Source organism: Monodelphis domestica, chromosome 4, assembly GCF_027887165.1.
Source record: "Monodelphis domestica isolate mMonDom1 chromosome 4, mMonDom1.pri, whole genome shotgun sequence".
NCBI classification, from domain to species: Eukaryota; Metazoa; Chordata; class Mammalia; order Didelphimorphia; family Didelphidae; genus Monodelphis; species Monodelphis domestica.
Window position 1 is genome coordinate 92,933,771 of NC_077230.1, and position 25,277 is coordinate 92,959,047.

At 37.8% G+C, this 25,277-nt stretch overlaps 1 protein-coding gene across 1 annotated transcript in view; it reads right to left on the bottom strand.

Annotated features, from left to right (window-relative positions):
* Positions 1-9,529: 9,529 nt before the first annotated feature.
* The window catches only part of TFRC (transferrin receptor), a 30,255-nt gene continuing 14,507 nt past the window's right edge, over positions 9,530-25,277 (bottom strand). The window contains exons 8-19 of the mRNA XM_001364083.4: positions 22,262-22,360; positions 21,783-21,922; positions 21,347-21,501; positions 20,433-20,549; positions 19,258-19,343; positions 18,613-18,676; positions 18,053-18,120; positions 16,577-16,635; positions 16,277-16,358; positions 14,267-14,488; positions 13,757-13,897; positions 9,530-12,747 (exon numbers count right to left, since the gene is read on the bottom strand). Coding sequence (XP_001364120.2) covers positions 12,505-12,747; positions 13,757-13,897; positions 14,267-14,488; positions 16,277-16,358; positions 16,577-16,635; positions 18,053-18,120; positions 18,613-18,676; positions 19,258-19,343; positions 20,433-20,549; positions 21,347-21,501; positions 21,783-21,922; positions 22,262-22,360 — 1,476 coding nt within the window. The 3' untranslated portion in view covers positions 9,530-12,504. The remainder of the gene's footprint in view (positions 12,748-13,756; positions 13,898-14,266; positions 14,489-16,276; positions 16,359-16,576; positions 16,636-18,052; positions 18,121-18,612; positions 18,677-19,257; positions 19,344-20,432; positions 20,550-21,346; positions 21,502-21,782; positions 21,923-22,261; positions 22,361-25,277) is intronic.

The following is a 25,277-nucleotide window of genomic DNA, read 5'->3' on the forward strand; positions in this document are numbered from 1 at the left end:
AGCTCTAATTTTTCTAACATTGCATTCACTTCTCTTACTTCTTTCTTATTTTTTTTGGTTTGATTTATCTAGTTCTGATAGGGGAAGGCTGAGGTCCTCTACTAGTATGGTTTTACTATCTATTTCCTCCTTAAGCTCCTTTAATTTCTTCTTTAGAAATCTGAATGCTATACCATTTGGTGCATATATTTTGAGGGCTACTTCTTCATTATTTATACTGCCTTTCATCAAGATGAAATTACTTCCTTATCTTTTATTGAGATCTATTTTGCTTTGTCCAGCAGAGATCATAAATGCTACTCCTACCATCTTTCTCAGTTGCAGCCCAGTTAATTCTGCCCCACCCTCTTACCTTTACCCTATATATGTCTACCTGCCTCAAATCTGTTTCTTGTAGACAACATATAGAATTGTTTTTTAATCCATTCTTCTATCCACTTTTATTTGTGAGTTCATCCCATTCACATTCAGTTATTAGTCTGTGTATTCCCCTCCATTTTGACTTCCTCCTTTGATTCTGTCTTTTCTCTTATCCCTCTTACCCTCCCCTCTAACTTTTCACTTTTAGCCAATCTCCCCCCTTTCCCCTCCCTAATGTTGCTCCATTTCTCACCCCTCCCTTTTTATTATTCCCCTCTTACAATAGTGCCTTTTAAATGACCCCCCCCAACATCTCCCTCCCTTGTATTGCTCCCCTCCCCACTAGCCCATTTATTACCCTTCTACTTCTCTATAGCACACAATACAATGCTCTGCCCTAATGGATATGACTGTTCTTCCCTCTTTGAGCCAATTCCTATGAGTGTAAGATTTAAGTATTACCTGTCACCAACCTCTTCCTCCCTTCCATTGTATTGGTCTTCTTCCTTCCTCCCCCTGTGTACTTCTTTATAAAATTTGTATTTATCCCATTTTCTCTCTTTCCCCATTTCTCTTAGTATTATCCTCTTTTTAACCCTAGTTTTTTATTTTATTTTTTTGACATATCATTGTATATAGTTTATCACTGTAACCTCTAGGTATACTTCTTCTAGCTACCCTAATGATAACAATTTCATCTTTTCATATAGGAATACAAATTATTTGAACTTATTGAGTTCCTTAAATTTTTTTTCCCTTTCTTAATTAACTTTTGGTGATTGTCTTGAGTTCTATATTTGGGTATCAAATTTTCTATTTAAGTCTGGTCTTTTCTTCAGGAATGCTTGGAAATCTATTTTATTAAATGACCTTACTTTCCCCTGCAAGATTATAGTCAAATTTTGCTGGGTAGTTGATTCTTGGTTGTAGACTCAGTTTCCTTGCTTTATGGAATATTATATTCCATGTGTTCCAGTCCTTTAGTGTGGATGCAGCCAGGACTTGTGTAATCCTGACTATGGCTCCATGATATCTGAATTGTTTCCTTTTAGCAGTTTGCAGTATCTTTTCCTTGGTCTGGAAGTTTTTTAACTTGGCTATGACATTTATGAGCATTGTCAATTGGGGATTTAATGCAGGAGGTGATCTGCAGATTCTTTCAATCTCTACTTTACACTTTTGTTCAAGAATGTCAGGGCAGGGAGAAGCTGGGTAGCTCAGTGGATTGAGAGCCAGACGGTTCTGGGTTTAAATCTGGCCTCAGACACTTCCCAGCTGTGTGACTCTGGTTCTAAGGTAGGAGGTAAGGGTTTAAAAAAAGAAAGAAAGGATATCAGGGCAATTTTCTTGGATAATTTCCTGTAGAATGATGTCCAGGATTTTTCTTTATTATATTCAGATACTCCAATAATTCTTAAATTTTCTCTCCTGCATCCATTTACCAGGCCTGTTGTTTTGTCAATTAGATATTTCATATTTTCCTAACTTTTTTCATTCTTTTGATTTTGTTTCATAGATTTTTGTTGCCTTGTGAAGTCATTCAATTCTAATTGTTTGATTCTAATTTTTAAAGACTGAATTTAATCCCTGACTTTTTGATCATTCTTTTTGTTTTTATCTAATTTCTTTGTAGGTCATTGTTTTTATCTTTTACTTTCTTTGCCTCCTTTTAGAACTAGTCAATTCTGGCTTTTTAGACACTATATTTTCTTTTAGTTCATGTGCCTCTGTTTCCAGATAACCTATTTTGCTTTTTAAGCTCTTTTCCCAATTTTCTTCAACCTCTCTTAATTGTTTTTTGAATTATGTTTTGAGTTTTTCCAGAGCTTAAGTCCAATTTGCTGGAGTTCCTGAGTTTTTGCTTGGCGTTCCTTGGTCTTCCTCTGTTCCATTTGTTCTTTGTTCATTACCTGAATAGAAGTGGTTGATTATAATTGCTTTTTTCTTTTTCTGTTATTTAATCATATTTTTTCCTTCTTTCCCCCCTCCTTATTGGCTGTATTCTTGCTTCTGTTTATTTGCTGGATCTGTGAGTTTGGGCTTTTCTGCTCTGAAGGGGCTTCTCTGCTGTGCTGATCAACTGGATTAGGCTGATGGAGCTGACCTGTTGTAGTGCCTTGAGACCAGATCTTCCCAACTGCCAGCAGATTCTGAAGGTGAAAGTGAAGGTGTGGCAGCTCAAGGTCCTCCTCACTGCCAGGCACCAAATCAGAGCTCTGAGCTTCCCATGGTGGTACCAAGGTACTCCAGTTTAGTTGCAGCCTTTGTCCTGGGATCCACATCAACAAGATTCCTACCAAGTGTTTCAGTGCAGTAGATGGGGGAGGGGTGTTGGATCTTTCCCTTATACCCCAGAATGTGACTTTATCTGCATATCTTCAAGTTTGGATCAAGTAGAAGAGACCTGTGACTGCCTTGTTGTTGAGTTTGGCTTTCTGTCTATTTTGTACACTTGCTCTTTTTTTTTCTTTTTCGAGCTCTGTGAGATTGAGCCAGTTGAGTTGATCTGAAGAGCTTTATGTGCCCTGAGGCCAAAACTTCCAGAGGCCGAGGCCTAAGATGGAGGTGTGGTGGCTGAAAGCTGTGACCAGTCTGCCCTCTTCTCTACTTCTCTCCTCCAGTTGCTTCCTTGCCAGCTGTGGTCAGAGCCCCGAGTTTCATGTATTTGTGGTAGCAAGACATTCTGTCTGGGTAGGAGCCCTCGCCCTGAAATCGGACTGACCACCCCAGTCTCAGCACAGTAGGTGGGGGAGGGATACTGGGACCTTCTTTCTTTTCCTTAAACCCAGAATTCAACCTTTTCTGCATACCTTTGAAGTTGACTCAAGCAGGAGGGTCCTACATATATCTTCCTATTGGATTTGGTTTTCTGTCCCCCTTGAAGCACTTTGTTTTTAATTGGCATGGAAGGGTTTTCCCAGAGGAATCAACTTTTGCTGCTTCTAAGTCACCATCTTGACTCTGTTCCTGATAAAATGATTTTTTTTTAAAAATCCTAAGACACAAAGGTTAAAGAGCTGCAAAGGTAGGCAATCAGGGTTAAGTGATTTAAGCTCAGTCACATAGCTAGGAAGTGTCTGAGGCTAAATTTGAACTTAAGACTCCATGTGGGATATTCTATTTACTTCACCACCTAGCTGCCCTTCTCTTGCACTGAGGCTCCAGCACTCCAGCTCAGTTTCCATTAAAAGTTTCAGCCAACCATCCAGATTCTTTCTTACTGCTATTTCATCTCTCATCTATACCACACCATCCCTGCTCCTACTTCCCATAGGACAAAGGTTGGGAGAGACATCGCTGCTTTGCTTCACTCATACATACAACCAAACACATATACATGAATATAGAGGTCGCACAGCCAGGATATACTTGTGGGAGAGATTTGAGATTAATCCTAGGCTGGGAAGGGTGCTGCTCCGTCAAGAATGACAGGTTTCTATATTTATCTTTACAAATAGAGAAATTTTATATAGCCTGTATAGTTAGAAATTCTTGAACCCCAAAAACATAAAAAACTACCTTTCCCAAAATTCCCTTTACTCTCTCCTGCGTATCCACATTTGCGTGACAGTATTAAAGTTTGCTGTGACTCCTCCCATGCTCTCTTGGTCCTGCAACCAGGCTGAGTTTAGGCAGTTATTTTGATTTAGTAATTAATAAATTAATAAAACTTTTAAAATACAATACATAGTTATTGTATATTAATTTTAATCTTTACAAGCTACACTCTTTGGGGCAGGAAGGAAGGCAGGAAGGAAAAGGAAAGGAAAGGAAAGGAAAGGAAAGGAAAGGAAAGGAAAGGAAAGGAAAGGAAAGGAAAGGAAAGGAAAGGAAAGGAAAGGAAAGGAAAGGAAAGGAAAGGAAAGGAAAGGAAAGGAAAGGAAAGGAAAGGAAAGGAAAGGAAAGGAAAGGAAAGGAAAGGAAAGGAAAGGAAAGGAAAGGAAAGGAAAGGAAAAAGGGGAGGGGAGGGGAGGGGAGGGGAGGGGAGGGGAGGAGCCCCGCTCCTGAATGCAGAGGATGGGGTACTGCACACAGTCAGGGGATGGGGCAGCTGTTGGGAGTGGGTGGGACAAAAGGTTTGCCATCATTGGAATAAGGAATATTCTTTTTTTCCCCTCTTAATATTGCACAACAGACATAGCAATTGAGTTTGTACTTAGAAAGTTTGGGGTTTACCTCAGATTCCTTGTCTTTTTCCTTTATCTGAATTCTTAACTCAAGAAGTTAGCAAAAATCCTGAATAAACAAAAGTTCTTCAATGAGCAAGAAATTTGCTTAGCTATTTTCTTAGTTTTCAAGGAGAAGGCAGGAAATTTACAATAATTTTTTCATGCTTTATCTTAATAACAAGTTTCCACACAAGTTTTCCCAAGTCATATGATTCATGTTGTCTCCTCTCTTCTTCCCTCCCCATCCCGGAGTTGACAAGCAATTCCTTCTAGGTTATATGTGTATTATCACACAAAACATTTTCATATTCATTTTTGTAAGTGAATAATCTTATAAAGCCAAACCCCAAAACATATACCCAAAAAAACAGGTGAGAAATCATGTTTCCAATAAATTAAATGAGTATATATTATATGCATTCCAAATAGCATAGGCCTAGTGCCCAGTGAGTTAAACAAAGAATATAGGAATTGAGGAAGAAGCTATCACTTAGGCTGGAGTATTCAAAGATTTCATGGAAGAGCTGAGTTCTAAACCTGGGCTCTATACAAAATTTAAAAGATCATTTTTTCCTTCATGTCCTCCTTTAAATAGTGTGGCTCTCTAAACTTTAACATTTTAGTTAATGGCTTTCTATACTTAGATGATTTAATTTACTAAGTGAGAAGAGAACACTGTACCCAGTGCCAGCCATATTTCTTGATGAACAATTGTAAATGATCTAGCTATTTTCAGCATCGCAGGGATCCAAGACAATCCCAGAGTCTTGTGATGAGGAGGCACCAGCATTTGGGGTAAGCCAGCCTGAGCTGTGTCTTAGAGAGACACTGTGAAGTGATGAGGAGACATTTGAGGTTCAGGCATGTGAGTGAGTCAGTCCAAGGACAAGGAGGTGAAGGAGTGGCTCCTGTATCAGAGAGAAAACCAATTTGTCTGGATCCCAGAATATGGAAGGGATTCATGGCCAATGAGGCCAGAAAAATAGGTCACAGTCAGCTTGTATAAGGCTTTAAAAGCTAGAGAATTGGAGGCTAAAAGAACTTTAAGAGAAAAACAAATGACTTCATGAGTACTAACCTAACCTACCAAAACTTATGAAATAAAGGATGAGTAGAGAAAGGAAATGTATCTGGTTTGGGTACTTTTCCTTTTATCAAAACCCTAACAGGTCACTCCATTGACAGATAACATAAGCTCATTTCCTGCTTTTAAGGTTAGGTGTCCATAGTGTTAGATGGACTTTCCAAGGTGGATAAAACCCCAGATCTCTGGTAGTTAATCTAATGGAAAGCAATGACTTATTCAAGGCTACATCTTTAAAGTGGGACTAAAGTACTGTCACTTATTGAGACATGCTTTCTTCCTTACAATTTGAGTTTCTTGAATGTCTGCCTTGTATATATTCTGTCAATGAACCAAGAAGCATGATTACAAGGGATTTATGATTCAATTCAATAAATGTTTAAAGGATCTGCTCTATGCAAAGCATTGAACTAGCTAATCAAGGCACTGTGCCTGGAAAGCTTTTTCAAACACTGCAGGGCAGTATAGACTTTGGTCACTGGTGACTCTTATACTTCCCAATAGTCCTGATTTTCTTCTGACTAGACTAATTCTCCCCTAAGCTGTTATAATAAGGTATAATTGATCTTCTATTGGGTTTGAATATTAATAGCCAGCAGGATAATTTAGCTGTATTAGCAACTAAAGTTGTCAGGGTTAACCTATTTGCAGGCAGTGATGATGGATGTCAGGAAGCAGTTTGATTGAACTCTGACTTATTTGTTCTATGGGAAGTTAGGGAGAGGAAATAGGATAGGAATAAGATAGGGAATCTCTTAACCCAACACAAAGATTTCTAAATAAAAGACCCCACCAGCTGGCTGCTTTCTTTGCAGCTTCTTTGTCTACTTAACTTACATTCACTGTCTAAAGATTAAATTCTAACTTATTATCCTATACTAGAATGATGAACTTTAAATCTGTAATAAACTCCTAGCGTAATGTATATAATCTTCCGAGGGAAGTCGAAGCAGTTTCTCTCTCTCTCTCTCCAGAAGTCAGAGAAGAACCAGGCCTCTGACAACTCGTCTCCCTTCACTCTAATCCAATGACAAAAATTGTTCTCCAGTTCCTCCTCTGGCTCAGTCAACACTCTTTCTTATCTCAGTATTTACATCGCAACTCTAAGAGTCTAAAAGTCACTAAAGATCTCTCCACTCAGAAGGACCCTGCTCCTAAAGAAGTCAGTCTGGGCCCAGAACTCCCAAGCCAGCTCCTTTTTATGGAAGGCCTCTTAAAGTGACCCCAGCAAACTTTGTCCCCTCTTACAGCTGTAAAAGTAAAAAACCCTTTCTCTGACCTAAATCCTGCTTCTAATGAAACTAAATAAAATCCTTATCACAACAAAGTGAAAAAATTACATTTCCTGATTTGAGAAGCTCCTTGTAATGTCATGGTGGCAAAAGGCAAGAAAAATTCTGGAAATAAATACCCAATTCAGAAAATTGGGAAAAGGTAGCTTAAATTTTGAAAGCAGTACAATTTTGTTGTACTTTTTTCCATGAAATATTCTTGGAAATAACTTCCAAAGAATGCCTGATTAACCTCCTTACTTTTTCTTGACAGGAAATCTTACATAGTAAGGCATTTGTTGTTGAGCCATGTCTGACTCTTTCTTTGTGACCCCATGACCATCACAGGATATCAGGCCACTCTATGCTCCCAAGTCTATCCAAGTTTGCATTATTTCTATGACACCATCTATCTTTGCCATCCTCCTTTGCCTTCAATATTTCCCAACATCAAGACATCCTAAGGAGTCCTGTCTACTCATTATGTGGTTAATATATTTAAGCTTTAGCTTGAGTACTCAATTTTCTTAATGAATACTCTGAATTAATTTCTTTATTAAGTATTGACTGTTTTGTTCTCTGTGCTGTCCAAGGGACAAGTTTTCCCGACTACCATAATTCAATTACCTGTTCTGTTTGAAAATAAGGTAATTAACAATGGCTCTCCGTATTGAAGTACTGCCAAATATTTGATTTTAAATATTACCATTAGTGATTATAAAAGGCAGATTTGATTTGGTCAAAATCTGTCCTGAAACTAAAATCATGTGGTCTTTGTGTTCTCCTATTAGGGTAATTAGAACTTTTATACAAACTACAATTGTTATTTGGCATCAAGTAATGTATTGGTTGTGTGATCTATGTTAATCTCAGTCTACAAATCTGTAAAGTGGATAAACATAGTGCCTAACAAAGTTGCTAATTCATTGTATTAGAAATATTGTGAGATAAATTTTCTTTTAATCTGATTCTTTTGGATTTGTTTCTAAACTATTTAGAAATATAATTTTCTGTAATTCTTAAAAATCCTTACCTTGATTTAGAATCATTATTATGTTTTAATTCTTTAATCTAGTCTAGTACATTTATTGTCAGCTCCTTCCTGAATCTTGTCCTAAAAGAGCTGCTTAGAACAGTAAGAGTTAAGTGCCTTGCCAGGGATACAAAGCCAGGATGCTGTGAAAATGGGATTGACTCTCCCCTAGCCTACTTTTAAATTTAATCAACGAAAAGAGAAGACACCCCTAAGTAGGGGAGGCTCACAAACCACTTACTAAAATGCAATACACCTCCAGAAGAGACTGACTGCCCCCTGGGCAGTGTTAAGCAAATTTAAAGACTGCAATTGCTCTCCATAAAGTGGAGGGACAAGAAGTGATGTAAAAAAGGACTATGATGAACTAACTTCCTGTCCAAGAGGTCTTCAGCCTGAATCTTGGGGCTTAGAGGATCTTTGACTGGGACTATGGCTTGGAGCTACCATTTAGGTCTTCGTCCTCAATTTTCAGGTTGGAGGATCTTCTTCAGGACTTTGATCTTCGGCTTCACTTGGACCTGGGACTCTGGCAGTTGAACTGCTTTTGGATCTTCTCCCTTTGGACTTCGGATTGGGTGAATGAAAAAAGCTGACCCTCCTTTCCTGGCTTTTGGAGAGTTTAGTTCCTGAGAGGCCTCCCCTTCTTGAAGGAGGCCTCATGGACTGAACCCTTGCTTAATTCAACACCAAGCCCTCTGGCTGAGGGGTTAACTCCTGCGTGTGTTGACTGGGGACCATAACATTTAGGGTGATAAGACTTCAGATAGACTTCTTACTCTACCCTCTTTCACATTTTTTCTATTTTTACTCTTTCCCTCTTTTTGTAAATAAAGCTGCTAAAAAGTCATTCTGACTTAAGCTGTATTAATTTTTAAAATTGGCGACCACATTCTCTTATATTTCATCCAACCATAAAATTTAATTCCTTACATTTTGAGACATAGGACTTGAATCCAGGACTTAGGAGAATAGCAGTCTTTACTACAAACCACTACCTCTTGATCTAATATTGGTTTTTGTAAAAGCAGAATTCAACAAGCATAGCATAATGTTCAAATCCTAGATCATCAAATGTCCAATTATCCAAATATTGGATTACATTTAAATAAAAGTAAGTAGATAATAATACTAAGATGAGCACAGTTAGGTAGCTCAGGGGATTGAAAGTCAGGTCCTAGAGAAAGGAAGTCCTGGGTTGGCCTCAGAATGAATGACCCCCAACCTGTCACTTAAATCCAATTGCCTACTCCTTGCACTCTTCACAATGGGAAGAGTGGGGAAATAAAGAATAAACACTTTCCAGTTAAGTTAATCCTAAACTTATGAACGGATACCCAGTCTATTAAATTGAATTTAATAAGATCTGAGCAGATAGGAAAGGATTAATTAAAATGTAAAGTAAAATGGAATCAGTCCTAGAGCAAGCATGTATTTATACCCAATCTTTTTTTAATCCTTACCTTCTGCTTTGGGATCTCAGTTCCAAGGCAAAAGGGCAAATCTGAGGCCAGGTATGAACTTGGATGTACACCTCCACAATCTCTAGGCCTGGCTCTATCCACTGAGCCACTCCAGGTCAAAGAACGGAAGAACACAGAAGTCACTTCAATAAATGTCTTTGGGCATTTTATTTAGTCAGGTAACAAGAAACTTCTACAATATTTTGCATACCAGCCAGCAACTAGTAACAGCAATAATCTATGCACCAAAAACATAGCTGAGAAGTACAATCATAACTCTAATACATTTTCAACTTGCTGAAAGTTTTAGAGGATGAACATTGATGATAAGTACAGTAAGATAGATGCATGCAAGAACTAGGGAGAAGTTACCCAATACCAAAAACAAGTAATGAGCACAAGATGTCCCCTCTTTGATCTTATACCTCAATTGCCCATGCTTTTAAGAACAGAAAAACTTTACTAGCATCTCTCAACTACTGTCAGCATGGGAACTCTCTCTTCTTCAAAGTTCTCATTTGAGTATTTTACTACTTCAACCAAAATCAGCTCTACCCCCTAGGTTTCCAGGCCCACTGTGGCTGGCTTCCTACTCATAGGTCCAGTTAGCATTTAAACTCTTAGACCCAGTTATATACTTTCTACCTAGGCCCTAATGATTTGTGAGAATTTTACCTAAATATTACCTACCTTCTTTGATCTTAAGCTGCACAGAAAAACCTTCTACAATAGAACTACAATTCTGACCATTATGGAAACGCCCTGGGATACATGGCTTATGCCAATTAATAAAAAAATTATTTGAACCAGAAGAAAATATTACTCCTTACAAAACTTGTATACTAGTAGAACATGCATGCTCTTGGTTCTATAGAAGAGCATGCCATAAAGACAACAAGCTTAGCTATGAATAATCAGGAGCAATGGGCCCAACCATGCTGCCTCCCAATCACGTAAATGGCTACCATTAAATACTGATTTACCATCCCTAAATCACTGGTGAGGCCAAGATAAGATTGCACAAAAATTGAGACAGGAATGAATTCAATTTCACTTGAAGACACCTTAATGGACCAGCCATTGTTTTGGTGTATATGGTGATTTTGGATGAGGAAGCATTTAGTAAAAGAGGAAACCCTCTTGACCAACACAGACCTTAAGCAAATAAACATGTTGAGAGATCCCTGTAAGCTTTCTCCCACTCTACCCCATTCAATCCTACTTCCAGCTAAAAAGAACCTAAACCCAAAAAAAACAAAATCCAAACTTTTCATTAGGCCCAGGTCATCAAGAAATGCATCCAACTGGAAAGTAAGCACATTCATTTGTTGCGAATGTTAAAACTAGAAGACCCTGATGTAGTAGCCTAACAAAAAATTGAGGAACCAAGCAAGTATAAGGAAAACACCCCACATTAAGTTGGGGAGAGGGACCCACAAAAATCTGAAAGTTTTGATTTACACTAGACTGGACATTACTAAACAGTGCTGACTATAAGCTATGCTTTTGCAACTAAAAGTGGTAAGAGAATAAAAAGATGTTGAAAATACATGTTAGATACTAACGATCTTCAGGCTTTGAAGATGTCATTGCATGAAGAAAATTATGGGAAACGCTGTCCCCGATAATTACGTACACCCTTAGTGTAACATATGGAGATCACTGTCTCCGATATAAACACCGTGGTAGGCAAAAACTACCTTGTTCTTTACTCATTATGGAAGACACTGCTTCCGATAATGTGAGCTAGATTTGTGAAAGAGGTACTGGAAGTTTTGCACTGAAATCCTGATGCAATACAGTTGTGCCAATTTGAAGATGCAACATTTTACACAGATGACCACCACTACTAAAAACTTGGTCGAGAGTAGTAATTGGATTTATTTCATTAACTTCATTATCTTCATACACCAAGTACATTTGGGAAATGAGTCAATTTTGCCTAAAATATGTATCTTCTAATCTTGTCCCATTCTGCTCAGTAGGATATTATTTGATTACATTTCATCAACCACACAAGTTAATTTACATTTTAGAGGCAAGACCTGTCAGATGGTAGCACACAAACAAGTCAAATGCAAAACTTCTAGTATCTGTTCAGTTTATATAGCAGATGCTGCTTTTAATTCAAAAAAACGACAGTATAACTGTCATAATTATGGAAGGCACTGCTTCCGATAATTATCTTCTATAAAAAAATGAAATACCATTTATAGTGAACTCTGTCACTGATAAATAAAGACAAATAAATATATCTCAGTGCCAAATAATAGAAAGCTTTCCCATGAGGTTAACTTTTTGGCCAAAATTTGGCAAATATAGTTTAGATCTGACAAACTGAGCAAGAGTGATAGCTTTTCAAAAGAGTCCATATCAATCTGACATAGATCAGAGGACTACATGGAAAAGTCACTAAGCCAATTTTCTTCTTGGGGAGGGGATAGAAGAGGGGGAGACGGGAGGAAAAGGTTATTATCAAAAAGTTCTTTGGCTTCTGGTCTCCTCTTTTCAGGAAGAATTCTAGGATAGGGCTCAGGGTCAGGCTCTTGTGATAATTCCCAAATGCAATTTACTCAGGTGGAATTAACTCTCTTTTAGACACTCCTGGCAAAGAAGTCCTAGTCTTCTCCCTGGCTGGCTCTGTTTCCCAGGGAGAATCTTCTATCTCATAACCTAGTCTCTTGTTCCACAATCAAGAGATAAAGTAATACAAGTGGACTCTGAAAGTCCTCAGGAGTTTCTTCCTTCCCTTGTTCAGGGTAAGGGTTGTTGGATCAGGACTTTTAGTGCCTGGGATCTCGGATACCCCCAACAGCTTTTGGTTTTGCACAAAGGGGATCAGTTGAGAGGCAGCGAGACCTGCACATAACCTTAGATGGAGTTTACGGATTACTAGAGGGCAGAGTCTTAGTGATTCTTCAAGAGATTGAGTTCAGTTTGGCAGGGGTATAAAACATTCACCTGGCCTTAAGTACCTATTTTGTACTAATTGCTAGGTAGGATTTAACTCTTTTACATCTTAACAAAGCTTTTAACTTTTATAGTCTTGCTGAAAATACTGAAGACCTGTGATAATTTGAGGACTACTCTGCCTTACTGTTCTTAGACAAACTGGGAATTTTATCTAAAATTCATTGTCTATGTCCCAAATATTACCAGCAAGTGCATTTGCAGCTCCTTGAATGGTCCAGGTAGCAAGGGCTAACTGGTTTCTGAACAGTGTTTCATTGAAGTTACCGTCTCTCTTATTAAAATGTTTTATATGATCTAACAAAGCTGAAAGCGTATGAGAGCCAGATCCCCAGAAGATATGTCGAAAAGGACTTTCCTTTGGAGAGACATAGGGAGACAGGAGACTGTATTCCACCTAAAAGGTAAAAAAAAAATTATATTATATATTAAAGTATACTAATCTTCTAACACAGTCCTAGAAAACCATGTGATGATACATATTAAGAGCCTTGTCAAGATTACATTCATCTTGCCCACTAACAACTTGACTTTCTTCATTTTTAAAAAGCCTACATATAGCATCTGTAGGCCCAACCTTGCTTAGCTTTTGAGATCAGGCGCATTCAGGGTGGTATGGCTGTAGACTTCAAAAAAAACCTTTGAATTCCAAATACTGCAAATGTCCAGGACTGAAGATGAATGCTACTCATCTCATTAGAAAGGGAACTGACTAAAGGAGACAAAGGTTTTTGGACAGGGGTAAGATGGGAATCTGTTTTGCTCTAAATATAAAGTGATGATTTTATTATTTTTACACCTAAACTGAAAAATCACATTCTAAAAGGGCTCCAAATCAATATAATGAAAATGATTATGCATGATATAATATTGAATTAAGATAATGGATAAAACCAGAATCCATTGCTACCAAAAAATTATAAAATACCTAAGCTATTGGCTAGAGTTGTATGTAATCTACTTGTAATTTTCATTTTAAATTTGGTCTATTTTGCAATTCTAAGAGACAATAAAAAGTATACTTTTCTTTAGGTCTGGCTTTCAATTCACTGAGCCACCTAGCTACTCCAGGAATTAGGCTTTAAGAGTCAATATTCCAGTTGGCCAAAAATTTTTTGTAGTATTTCCAAGTTTAAATAGTCTTTTTATAATCCTAAAGGTACTTGTACTTTTTGTAAATTTTAGAATTTCTAATGTAAATGTTGAATCCACTTATAAAAAGAATTGAAGCCACTTCTGGTAAGTTATTGCCTGCTATGCAGAGAAATCCTTCTTTACCTCTAATTCTTAAATATGGAGCTCTGTATCTGCATTTCTCACTTGTCTCCCACAAATACAAATGCCCAATCCAGCATCTAGTTCAATAATTATAAATGAAATCTTTTTACCAAGGACAAATTACTTACTTTCATGATACGATCATTGATTTCTCTATTAACGAGTCTATTGGCAGTATCTGTACGAAAAAGGTCATTTGTCAGGTCACGAGTAGCCCTGCTAAAATCACCCCGAGCAGAGAAGAGCCACTGCAAACTCAAATTCATTTCCTGAAATAGATGAGAAGGAAATCCTAGTTAGGCTAAAAATTAGGCTGAATTACTTATGTTGTTTTTTTCTTGTTGTTTCCAAGAACGTCAAAGCCATTTGTCCACAAATTTAAGCTCCCTGTTGCACATGTCAATTTTTCTCTTTTCAGAATCCGACAGTTGGTAAAGCCAACTTAATAGGCAAGTGAGCCTTTCTAGAGTCAAATGATACTAGATTAGCCCAAGGGATTCAAGGAATACAAAGCAAAAGTGCAGTAAAAAACACTGTTCTCATTTTGGCACATTCTAACTTCCCAACATGTGAAAGCAGTATGAGGATCCTGAAAACGAATACCCAAGAAATAGACCAAGCTTTAAATGAGTACGAACCTTTAAATTTGACATGTAGGGCACAAGTTTCTTTACAAAACTGAATAATTCTTCATTGTACCTTTCATAGTCTAGGTACAACTCATGGTCACGTGTGAGCCTAATCACCATTTGGCTAGTCACTTCTGCAGCTCCATACATCAGTTTTTTCAGTTGAGGAATACTTTTTATCAGTTCATTATAAGAATCCAAGCTGGTGCCCAAATACTTATAAGCCTTATTCTAGAAAACAAATAAAAATGTGGTTACTATTGGCAACACTTGTATTATACACCAGTTTTAGGAATCTTGAATTCAGGTTTTATGTATAAGGGAAACATATAAAGGGGGAGGGGCAGGGAATGGTATCAATGCTAATGATCAATTAAAAAAGCCATTTACCAAGTGCCTATTATGTGCCCCAAAATGAGAGATCCTGACCTCAATGAGCTATATGAAAGCTTTAAGATGCCTATCATGTACCAGGCACTTAATCTTCTCTGGGAGAGATCAATACAAGGTGCACACACCCAGAGTAAGTGACAAAGAAGGCCCCAGAACCAGTGAGACACTGGGGCTGAGCTCTGAAGGAAACAAGGAATCTAATAAGACAGAAGTGAGGAAGGCCCACTCTGGGTCTACAAGAGAGTCTATGCAAAGGCAGGGGGATGGACCACTGTGTCTAGGAAAAAGTAGGCAAATCTGAATGGAATAGAAGTAATCACTCTAGAGAGAGAACCATTCTGACAGATTTCCTTTTTCTCTAACAATTCCTGTGTGGCATAGAATAGTCCATGTGAACCCACTACAAATTCATGGTGGGCCACTTATATTTTTGCCAACTACCCAATGACTACTTGAGACCCTTTTATTAAATCTGGATCAAGCTCTTACATTTCTTACTTTAATTTCTGAACCTATCCTTCCCCGAGTATGATAGGGAATTGTCATTTGTAATTAAATTTACAAATTAAGAGGGGGAAAGCATTTCAACAAAACCAATAAATGCATCTAAGAGTACATGCAAGGTTCCTAGCCACTACGAAGGTGCTTAAAAAAAAACAAACACGTCTCTAGAGCAACATTTGGCAGACCCTTTATAGGGTCACAAATTTTCTTTTAACTCTTCTTCAAACTATTAACACCTGTCCTTTCATATTTTCCCATTTCTGGTTTCAAAAGAAATTGTTCCTATTCCTTTCCGCCTAAGACCTTATTCTATCAAATCTGATTCTAAGCTATGTCCTTTCAAGTCTTTTCTGACTGTTAAGCTAGGAGGGTCTTGTTCAAGAATGAGGTTTCTTCTCTACTGTCCTTCCCAAATATCTTAATCATACAAATTTTAGTTTCCTTTCTCTTCCTATGTTGGAGCCAATACCTAAAATTAGGTCCTCCCAACTTTGAGGCAGGCTCTTCATCTTCTATAGCGTAATGTTCCCGCCCCCCCCCCCCCGCCGAAACGGAGGGAGGGAGCACGGGAGCATTACTTAGGAAACAAGTTAAAAGTTGCTTTGAGATATTGTGAAAAGCAGAAATGTATGGAAATGTATTCAAATGTTCTTGATAAAAAAACTTGGAAGCATTTTCTACTAGGAGAAAGGATAGTGTAAAATGAACCAACTTTATTTAAAGTATCCATTTACTCTTATCTGGTCAACACAAGTTTTTATTGAGAATCTACTAGGAAGGCTTCATTTTAAAAACCTAAAGTTTTAAATATGGCTATACAACAGAGGAGAAACCATTATTATTCTATGCTGGCTTTTACTGTGTTTCATTTAATCATATAACCTATTAGCAGTGTTTACAAGCAAGTTGACAGTTAAGATATTCTAACTTAAGAATTGAATCTAATAAATTTTAAGTCTTTAGACCTAGAAAAAAAGAACAAGGAAGGCATAATAGCTACCATTTATCCGGCATTTATGTTCTAGTGCCAGACATTAGAAAGTATGCGTGGAGACAGAAAGAGAAAGTGACCCATGTTATGTTGTTTGGAGTTTTAAAGGAACCAGCTCTCTTGAAACCTACCTCACAAAAACAAAATGAAACTGATGGGATTCCAGAATAAGCAAGAAAAGGATAAGCAGCATTATCCAATGTAAGGGGTTCCCTGCAAGGAAAGCAAATATTAGCCATTAAGACTAAGAATACCTCTACAGCAAGCATTTGTCTGAACATTTTTAGGGAACTAAAACAACCAGAGCAGCCCATTTCTAAAAGAGCTATTGTAAACCATTATAAATACCAAGCCAAGTACTGAGTCTTTTGTTCATGTGATCAAGCTGGTGGGCCATTGTATTTCTGAATTCAAGTAATATCCAAACTTACACCTCGCTGATCCAGTTAGTGTCTCTGAAGAGAGCTGTTCCTGTAACCGGATGGTTCACCTGCAAGCAAGAAACACTAAATTGGCATCAACTTCAACTGATGGAAAAAATAAGTTCTAAATTTTAGAAGCAATCTGCTTTTAACCAAGATTTACACAAATGCTGAGGAGGAACAAGAGTAGGAAAAAATATACAATTGTTGAAATTTTTGGTAATACCCTTTTAACAAGACCCATTTAATTTTAAACCCTATTTATGCCATGATCCGTTTCTTTTCAGAGGAATTAATGAAATCCTATTACTCTCCCAGTGAGGAAAAAAGAGTTGGACAAAAATTCATTTTCTTTTTGACAATATAGTCCTCTACCTCTTGACATGACCTACTTTTATTACTTAAAATTAGAATTTTGCACTCTGAGATCTAGGGTACTGAGTATATATACCTAGGCCTAAAATATGGTCTAGATTATAACTTTCTTCTCCAATCCATTTCTACTTCCTGGTCCAGATTGGTTCCTTACTTTTCATCAGGCAAAGCAATTTAGATTTTAAAAATCCCCTCTTAACTATTCACAAATCTACTTCTTACTATTCTAGCACATCATTGTATTTAATCTGAATTAGTCTGTTCATTCCATGCTTTTGTTGATCACTGTCTAGGATGTCCACCTCCTATATCTAAATCCTATGAATATTTCAAGATCCCACATCTTCTCCACTTCTGTGAAACCTTTTACTAACCAAATCCCTAAGAGCTCTACAATCTAACTTTTTTTACTTAAAAAAATGTCTATTATTGATATCTTCCTATCTTGAAAGTCATCTGATCGATCATTTTGGGTATCCCTCCTACATCGGTTTTCAACCACAAATATGCTGTCTTCCTCAAACGCAGATCTTTTACTATAATTTTAAGCAAAAAAATTATATAGCTGTTTGTTATTAAATAGTAAAATACATAGAGTAAGGAAACATAATACATAAATAGTACATATACTTTAATGCATTTCTCAGTTACTAAACCTTACTGCATATATTTTGGGATTTCTAAATTTTCTGTGTTGTCTGTCTGCTGGTATTTGTGTAGTCTACTTTCACAAAACACCCCAAATTTCCATTTTATTTTTTATGCCCACCCACAGATTATAAGTGGAAGGGATACCTGTATCTGGAACATAGCAGGTAAGAGAGTGTAAGTGGAAAGTCAACAACAACAAAAGAAATGGCATTGTTTGTAAAAACATTTTAGTATGTCTAGTTTGTAACAGGAATACAGATGCAGAAAATGGGGGCCAAGTCACAAGCTCTTGGAGCTCTAGGAGGCAACTGTTAGAAGTGTAAATTGCAGAGAAGGTGTCAACCTGTCCTGGCAGAGGGAATTTCCTCACCTGGCAGAGTTACCTAAACCAATAAAACCACAGGCCCTAACCAATTCTATAATAAACAATCTATCCAAATCACTTTGGAAGTAACTCACCTCTTTCATGGTCTTCTCAATGAGTGTATACAACAGTGGACTGGCAGAAACTTTGAAGTTACTTGAACCTGTGGCAAGAAAGTCAACAATGCTTATTCTTCACAGTAACTTAATATTTGACTCTCTATAACCTGGTTTTTGAATCTAGACCACAGAAGTCTAAATGTAAAGTGATTTTTAAAAAAGTACTTTGTAACCTAACTCAAAAGCTTTTTAAGTCTTTTAATTAGGGAAACAGGAAAATGCCCAGACTCCAGTGATGGTTTGGGGTTATTGTTTTATTAGCAACTATGCTAAAAACCTGGGAGAAACCACATATTGACTCCTTCCAGAAGTCTTGATTTTTCAAACCAATATCTTTAATTTTGTGATCAAATATTATGCTAATTCTGCTGAACCCTTAAAAGTTTCTAAAAAATTATCCTAAGTATAAAACTAGTTGTGGAGAATTTGGAGCTAATGCCATTTCTACACTTATAAAGTTTTCCTGAGGCTACCTTACTTGCATCATACCCCTCCAACTAGTGGAAAACTTACCACTAGTTACTAGTGTAACTTACCAAGAACTGCAGTATCCAGGTTTATGTAAGTGATGGCCTTTTGATGCAATGTGGAAAGGTAACCCTACACAAGGAGAGAATCCAAGCAAAACATTGTGATTACAGAGTATTTGTTTAAGAAAAGATTTAAATCAATGGGGCAATTAGGTGGCAGAGTGGAAATAGCAAAAGGCCTAGAGTCTGGAGGCCCAGGGATCAAATCTGATCTTAGAGCCTTCTTAGCTATGTGGCCCTGAGCTACCCCTTTCCCCTTCCGAGTTGTTACTAAGACAGAATATAAGGGTTTGTTGTTTTTTTTAAAACCCTTTACCTTCCATCTTGGAATCAATACTGTGTATTGGCTCCAAGGCAGAAGAGTGGTAAGGGCTGGGCAATGGGGGTTAAGTGACTTGCCCAGGGTCACATAGTTTGGAAGTGTCTGAGTCCAGATTTGAACCCAGGACCTCCTATCTCTAGGTCTGGCTCTCAATCCACTGAGCTACCCAGCTGCCCCCCCTTTTAAATTTATTTTTTTTTAATATAAGGGTTTTTAACAAATAAAGATAAAAATAATTTTAAAATGAAATGGTTGGCATTTCTGTAGCATGTCCATATTATTTAAAAATTGCATGGGAAAGGTTATTCAGTGAAGGTAATAAAACAAACCTCCAGCCACTCAGTGGCACCAACAGCTCCAAATTCTCCACCACTCCAGCTGGCAAAGACAACACTTCTTCTGGGTTTATACCCACCTAAAGATAAAAGGAAAGTTTTTTTATTTTTTTTCTTTTAAGTCCCAACATATTGCCTCCCTCTTTTGAACCTACAAGGAGGCCAAGAGGAGGATAATGGGAGAGAACTGTGTAATTGGAATCTGAACCCCCAGAATTCTCAGCACCTCACTTAGGATATAAATTTTGTGTAGCCCTGCCTTTTGCTCTCCTTGTGATTGCAGCTGTGGGTACGGGCTTTTGAGAGCCAGAACTTACTCACATGGGTTTGCTTTTGTTAGATAATTGGGTTTTTATACTTCTATTTCCTTTTTATTCCTTCTATTTCAGATGATTATTAATAAACTTTATAAAATTTAGACATTAATTTAAATCTTGCAGAACAATTAAGCAATTTTTGCCATGGCTCTAATCTTTATTCCTGATTCCTTCCTCTCTCATCTTTATCTTTCTTTTTCAATCTTTAGAATGCTAGTTGCTTCCTTATTGTGCCCACAAAAAAGTCTTGCCTATTCTTAAACTCTTGTTTAGTCCATTCATCCCTGCTAGTCTGTCCTGCCTTTTGGAGGACAATCTCCTTGAGAAAGCTCTCTACAATTGGACTTCCATTTCCTCTACTCTCCTAAACCCGCTGGCTTCCAATTTTATCATTCAGCTGAACCTAGCAGCAGCCTCATGGCCTTTCCTCAAAGGTCATCCTTCTTGCAGCTTGTGGCACAGTTGATCATTCTCTTCTTGTGCCCTCTCTTCTCTCCAAGTTTTCATGCCTTTGCTCTCTCCTGATTCTCCCAATGGTTTCTTTTTCCATCTCTGCTGGTCCTTCCTGCAGGCTACACCCACAGCTCTACTCTAGACATTCTCTTCTCCAAATGATAATTTCAGGAGCTCCGCTAGATTCAATATCTTAGTGCATCTGAGCTTACCCTCTCTTCACCTCTACTCTCAAGTCACCAACTGCCTATAATTACAATGCAGAATTATAATTCATGGTCATGCCTTATCAATTATAGTGGTCCTGAAATAACTTTACCTTTAGACACACTGAGTTCATAGTTAAAATGCACAATTATAATTTAAGGTCACACCATATCAATTTTGAAGTAACTTTACCTTTCACCAAATCAGAGTAAGCACGAGCAACCTCTAAGAGAAGAGATGTCCCCACAAGAGATTTGGCAGCTCCAGGGCCCCAGGCATCCCTCTGTGCCCCTATGACAACATAGCGATCTACAAGGAGAAAGATTACATTGATTTTTAGCCCAATTCAACCAACTATTATATGTTTAAATAAACTGAGTGAAGTGAAAGGTGTTGAAAAAACAGATTTCTTGGTAGAGTTCTGTTAAGAACAGGACTACTTTGTCCTTCATTACAAGCTGTAACTATTCGTACTTTGGATTAAAAAATAGGAAAGGGAGACACTGGCCTTGCAATGTATGATAACATTTTAACACAGTCCAATCTAGAACATGCAAAAGGCATTTCCATAGCTGTGTACTATATCTTGACATTTCTCTACCTAGTTCATCTGGGTCACAATAGTTCTATTTGTGAAACTGGCTCAAAATCTGGAAATTTAAGACCCTTCTTGAAATGTAACAAATCTGGATCAAGTCATTTTATTGTACAGTACTGACATAAAAGTATTTTATGTCAGAGAATTCTTCTATAACAAACCATTAGCAAATGGAAGAAATAAGATATCCTTAAGTTGGTATCATTGATATATTCACCGAAAGGAGATTTAACAAGGAGACAAAGGCTAAATATTTTACTGTACTATCTGTATGGCAGGAGGAAATAACCAGTAGCTCAATATGTTGTTTAAGTATTTTTTTCACTTGCTAATTTACTAAGAAGTTCAAAATCAGTTATTTCATTAGCTCCTGCAGACTGGCAACCTTGATGTCAAATAACCTATTTGAATTAAGTTAAACATGGGCTAGAAGTTTGAGTATAATAACTAATAACTAAGTCCCCATGTCCCTCTACATGTAAAGGGGGAACACCAAAGAAAGCCTTACCTGGTTCATCGATGCCTTTGACAACTCCAAAAATATTGAGGAGTTTTCTTTCTTCTAGTACATTGTTGACAGTAAGTCTCACATTCACTTCTGAGCTTATCTTACATTTACTATCCCCATCCCAGCCTTGGGGGCAGTCAGCACCATTCATTTTACTGGAATAGAAGGAGAAAGATGTACTGCCAGATCCTCAGTAATCAGTCAAGTTTCTTTACTATAGGTCTATAATATCAGTTACAAGTAGTTATTCTATGGCCAAATTAACCAGTACCCTTCATCTTACTGAAAAGCAAACTGCCTCCAATTTCCAGATATCCATACCTTAAATGTTCACAAGACTGAATGATGGCTTGAGTCCAAAGCTTATCTTTAAGGGTTTTCTACAAACTTTTAGACTCACTCCCCAAATATATCTTTCTCAAAGACAGTTTGTTACCTGAAGAGTTTCAATGCCTGTGATCTAGAGATTGTTTGGACAGGAATAGTAGGTAATCCTGATGACTGTGATGGTGGGAATTGAGTGTGATTGAAGGAAGGGAATCCAGGTGTAAAGGGATCACCTGTTCCTAGATGAGCCTGTAAATATAAGAAAAATCATTACTTCAAGAATGGATGATTTTTTATCTATGCTAAAGTGATTTAGCAATATCTGAGGACTTGAAGGATTTCAGAAATCAAGGGTCCTTGATTTCATTTTTACAAATGACCCGTGAGCTTCCATTTCTGGATGGAAGCTGTCTGGTCTAAGGTTTAAGGATAGCTCTGCATGGATCATATACCACTAAACCTCTGGTCTATATGGATTATAAGTATTTCAGGTATACACAGCTCAATTTCCTTTGCTTGTAGATCAAATTCAAATATGTATTTCTAGAGAATATTTATCCAGACAAGGAGAAGGGGAAAAAAACTTACATGCCCAAAGGGTACAATATCTGCATCAATGATATCAAAGTCATCACGAGCAAGGTATATCAAGACACCAACTGCATTATATGCTTCAGCGTTTTCAACCTGGAGAAAAATGGTAATACGTAGAAGTTTGACATGTTTATCTGAATGAGTCTGAATTTCAGAGTCAGAATGTTTGTACTGTAAAAGGAAATTCTTAATCCCTTTTATATTTAATTGGGGACCTGGGATCCTTTTACCATAGAGATGTGTAAAGATTAGCCAGCCCACAGTGAAAAGAAGTAGAAACCAGAGGGACAGGTAGTGAGGTAAGAGGGGAATTTAAAAAGGGGCCAGCATCAGTTGGTGGAGAGGGAATCAGTTGCTGACAGTTAGGTGCTGGCTATTGTGGGGAAGTGTGTTGGGTTGGTGGTTAGCACTCATTTGCTGGAATATAAATGGGGAGTCTGAGCTTACTGAGAGGGCTTTAGGCTTTTGGTTTGGGCTGTTAGGTTGCCATAGAGCAGGTAATGGAAAAGGAAATAAGTCAGGTGGGAGGAGTTTGGGTCAAAATAGAACAGGAGGAAGAGTTGAGGTGGTTTGAGTGAGCAGAAATGAGTAATGATGAGAGTGTTGAAAGATAAATCTCTCTTCTTACTCTGGAGATTTCTCAAGTTTTTCTCAGTGCTTTTTATATAAGCCTTGAGATCCCCCAGACTCTCCTCCAGCTTTTTTTCAAGATCACTTGGGTTATTTCCTAGTTTTTCTTCAAGGTGAGCTTTTAGTTCAGCTTTGAGGTCAAACAAATTATTATTCTATTTCTTCCTGAGGAGGAATAGGCAAAATGCCAGGCCTCCTATCATTATAAGTACAGAGAGGAACAGTGTTATAAGGTTGAACAGTGTTATTATATATGTTGCATAATGAGCCATTTTAGATAGACAAGAAACAGCATTCCAACTTGAACTACACTACTATCTTTTTCATCTAATTGTTAAATTTTGTTTGCAGCTCCACTTTCTATCAGTAGAAGGCGCTGTTTAACATAAAGGATCAACAGCTGTAAGAATTAACTGCTAGGAACTTGACTTGGGGATAGTTTCAGTAAAAGTGAGAAAAATCATCAGAAGATTAAAAGGATTAGTCAAACTCCTACCTGGCTTGCCAATAAATGTAAGGAGATCGACAAAAAGAGCAGCTTTTAATAACTTTAATAAGTTTTATGAGCATAGAATTGTAAATTAATATTATCCCTTTAAGCCAGAGAAAACTTCTAGCTTTTAACAATTTAATTTTATTAAAAGATAGTAAAAGAATATGGTAAATTGAATATAGTAAAGGGGGAAATTTAGGAAAGAGGTAGAGAAAGAAAATTTTCTAATGTCTATACTAGTTATAACTACTATTGTGGCTTCCAGCTATTTCTCCAATTGGAGTTCTTGTCCTTTAAATTGTTATTTTCTCGTTGAACTATTTCCCACTTTTCTTGCCAGAAGGCTTCCATCTTTTTGATAAGCTCCAATTTAAATTCTTCAAGAGCTTGTGGACAATTTCCATTTTTTGAGGGGGGGGGGGGTTGGTGCATTTATTTGAATTTCCTCTTCTATTTCCTCTGTAGCATGGGTTTTTCCTCTGTAAAAATTTTCCAGTGTCAATCCCTTCTTGTTTTTCTTGGAGGGAGGTTGTTGTTCCAGGGCACTATATATGCCATCACTGTGGAGGTTTTTCCTTCCCTTTTAGTCAGAAATCTGAGTGAGATGGGCAGACTCTCTGTGTGTGGAATTAAGGAGCAAGGATTTTGCCTGAGGCAAGCTCTCAAATCTCCACAGCTTCTACTGTTTGCTGCCCTTCTCTGTGCTATTTTCCCAAGAGTGCCCATGATCTTCGCTCTTCAGCCTGCTGGGGTTTCAGGTGTAGCTGCTCTCAGGGGTAGGTCTTTGGTGGTCTTAGTCAGCTTCCAAGGACCTAGAGGTACCCCTCTCTCACTCACTGATTCTGGTGTGTGCTGGCTCTGACTCTGACTTGGTAGGTAGGGGAGGGTAGATCAGCTCGAGTTTTGGTGGGATCTTTTTCACCCCCTTATCCTGTGGAAATGCCCAAATCCCACATACCTTCAATGCTGTGCCCTACTGTAGAGTCCTTTTGTTCTTATGAATTTTTTTTTTGTCTTTTGAGGTAGTCTGTATTGGTGGGTGCTGAGGAGAGGAAGAGTCCTGCCTCTAGACTGCTGCCTTGTTTACCCAGCCCTCTATAACTACTATCTAAAACTGCCTATACTTACCTATAACTGCCTATAACTACTGCTAATAACAACCACCCCACAAAGTTCCAACCCAATCCTTGCAATCAATACCAACCCAATCAGTGTTTAATCCAAACCCAATTAGGTCTGTCGTCAGAAGACCAGCCACCTTCCAAAAAGTTCAAGAAAAAAAACAAACGAAAAACAAAAACCCAAAAGCCCTCACAATAAGCTGAGGCTCCCCCCATTTACATTCCAGCAAATGAGTGCCAACCACCAACTCAACACACTCCCAGCAGCCAACTTCCCCACAACTGCCAGCACCTAATTAATTCCCTCTCCACCAACTGATGCTGGCCCCTTTTAAAATCCCCCTTACCTTACTTCCTGTCTCCCTGGTTTCTACTTCCTTTCTCTGTGGACTGGTGAATCTTTACACATCTCTATGGTAAAAGGACCTCCAGGTCCAGTTAAATTAGAAGAAAGGGATTAAAGAATTCCCTTTTACAGTACAAATAAGGAAGATTATTGCCTGAGACAAAGGGCAGAATTGGCACCAACAAAAATGTAGAAGGCAGCTTTCCAGAAAAGAAAAAAATTAAAACACTCAAAAAAGTGTTCCTAGATGTGTTTAAGAAGTACCACCAAATTTAATTCAATAAATATTGAGGGCCAGGAACACAAAGGTAAAAATCCAGTCTGCCCTCTAGTAACTTATCTTGTGGAGGGGACTGAAGAAGACCCACCAGCAGGTTACTGAGGACCTGCCCCACAGTGGTGGCAGCAGGAGGGGGCATA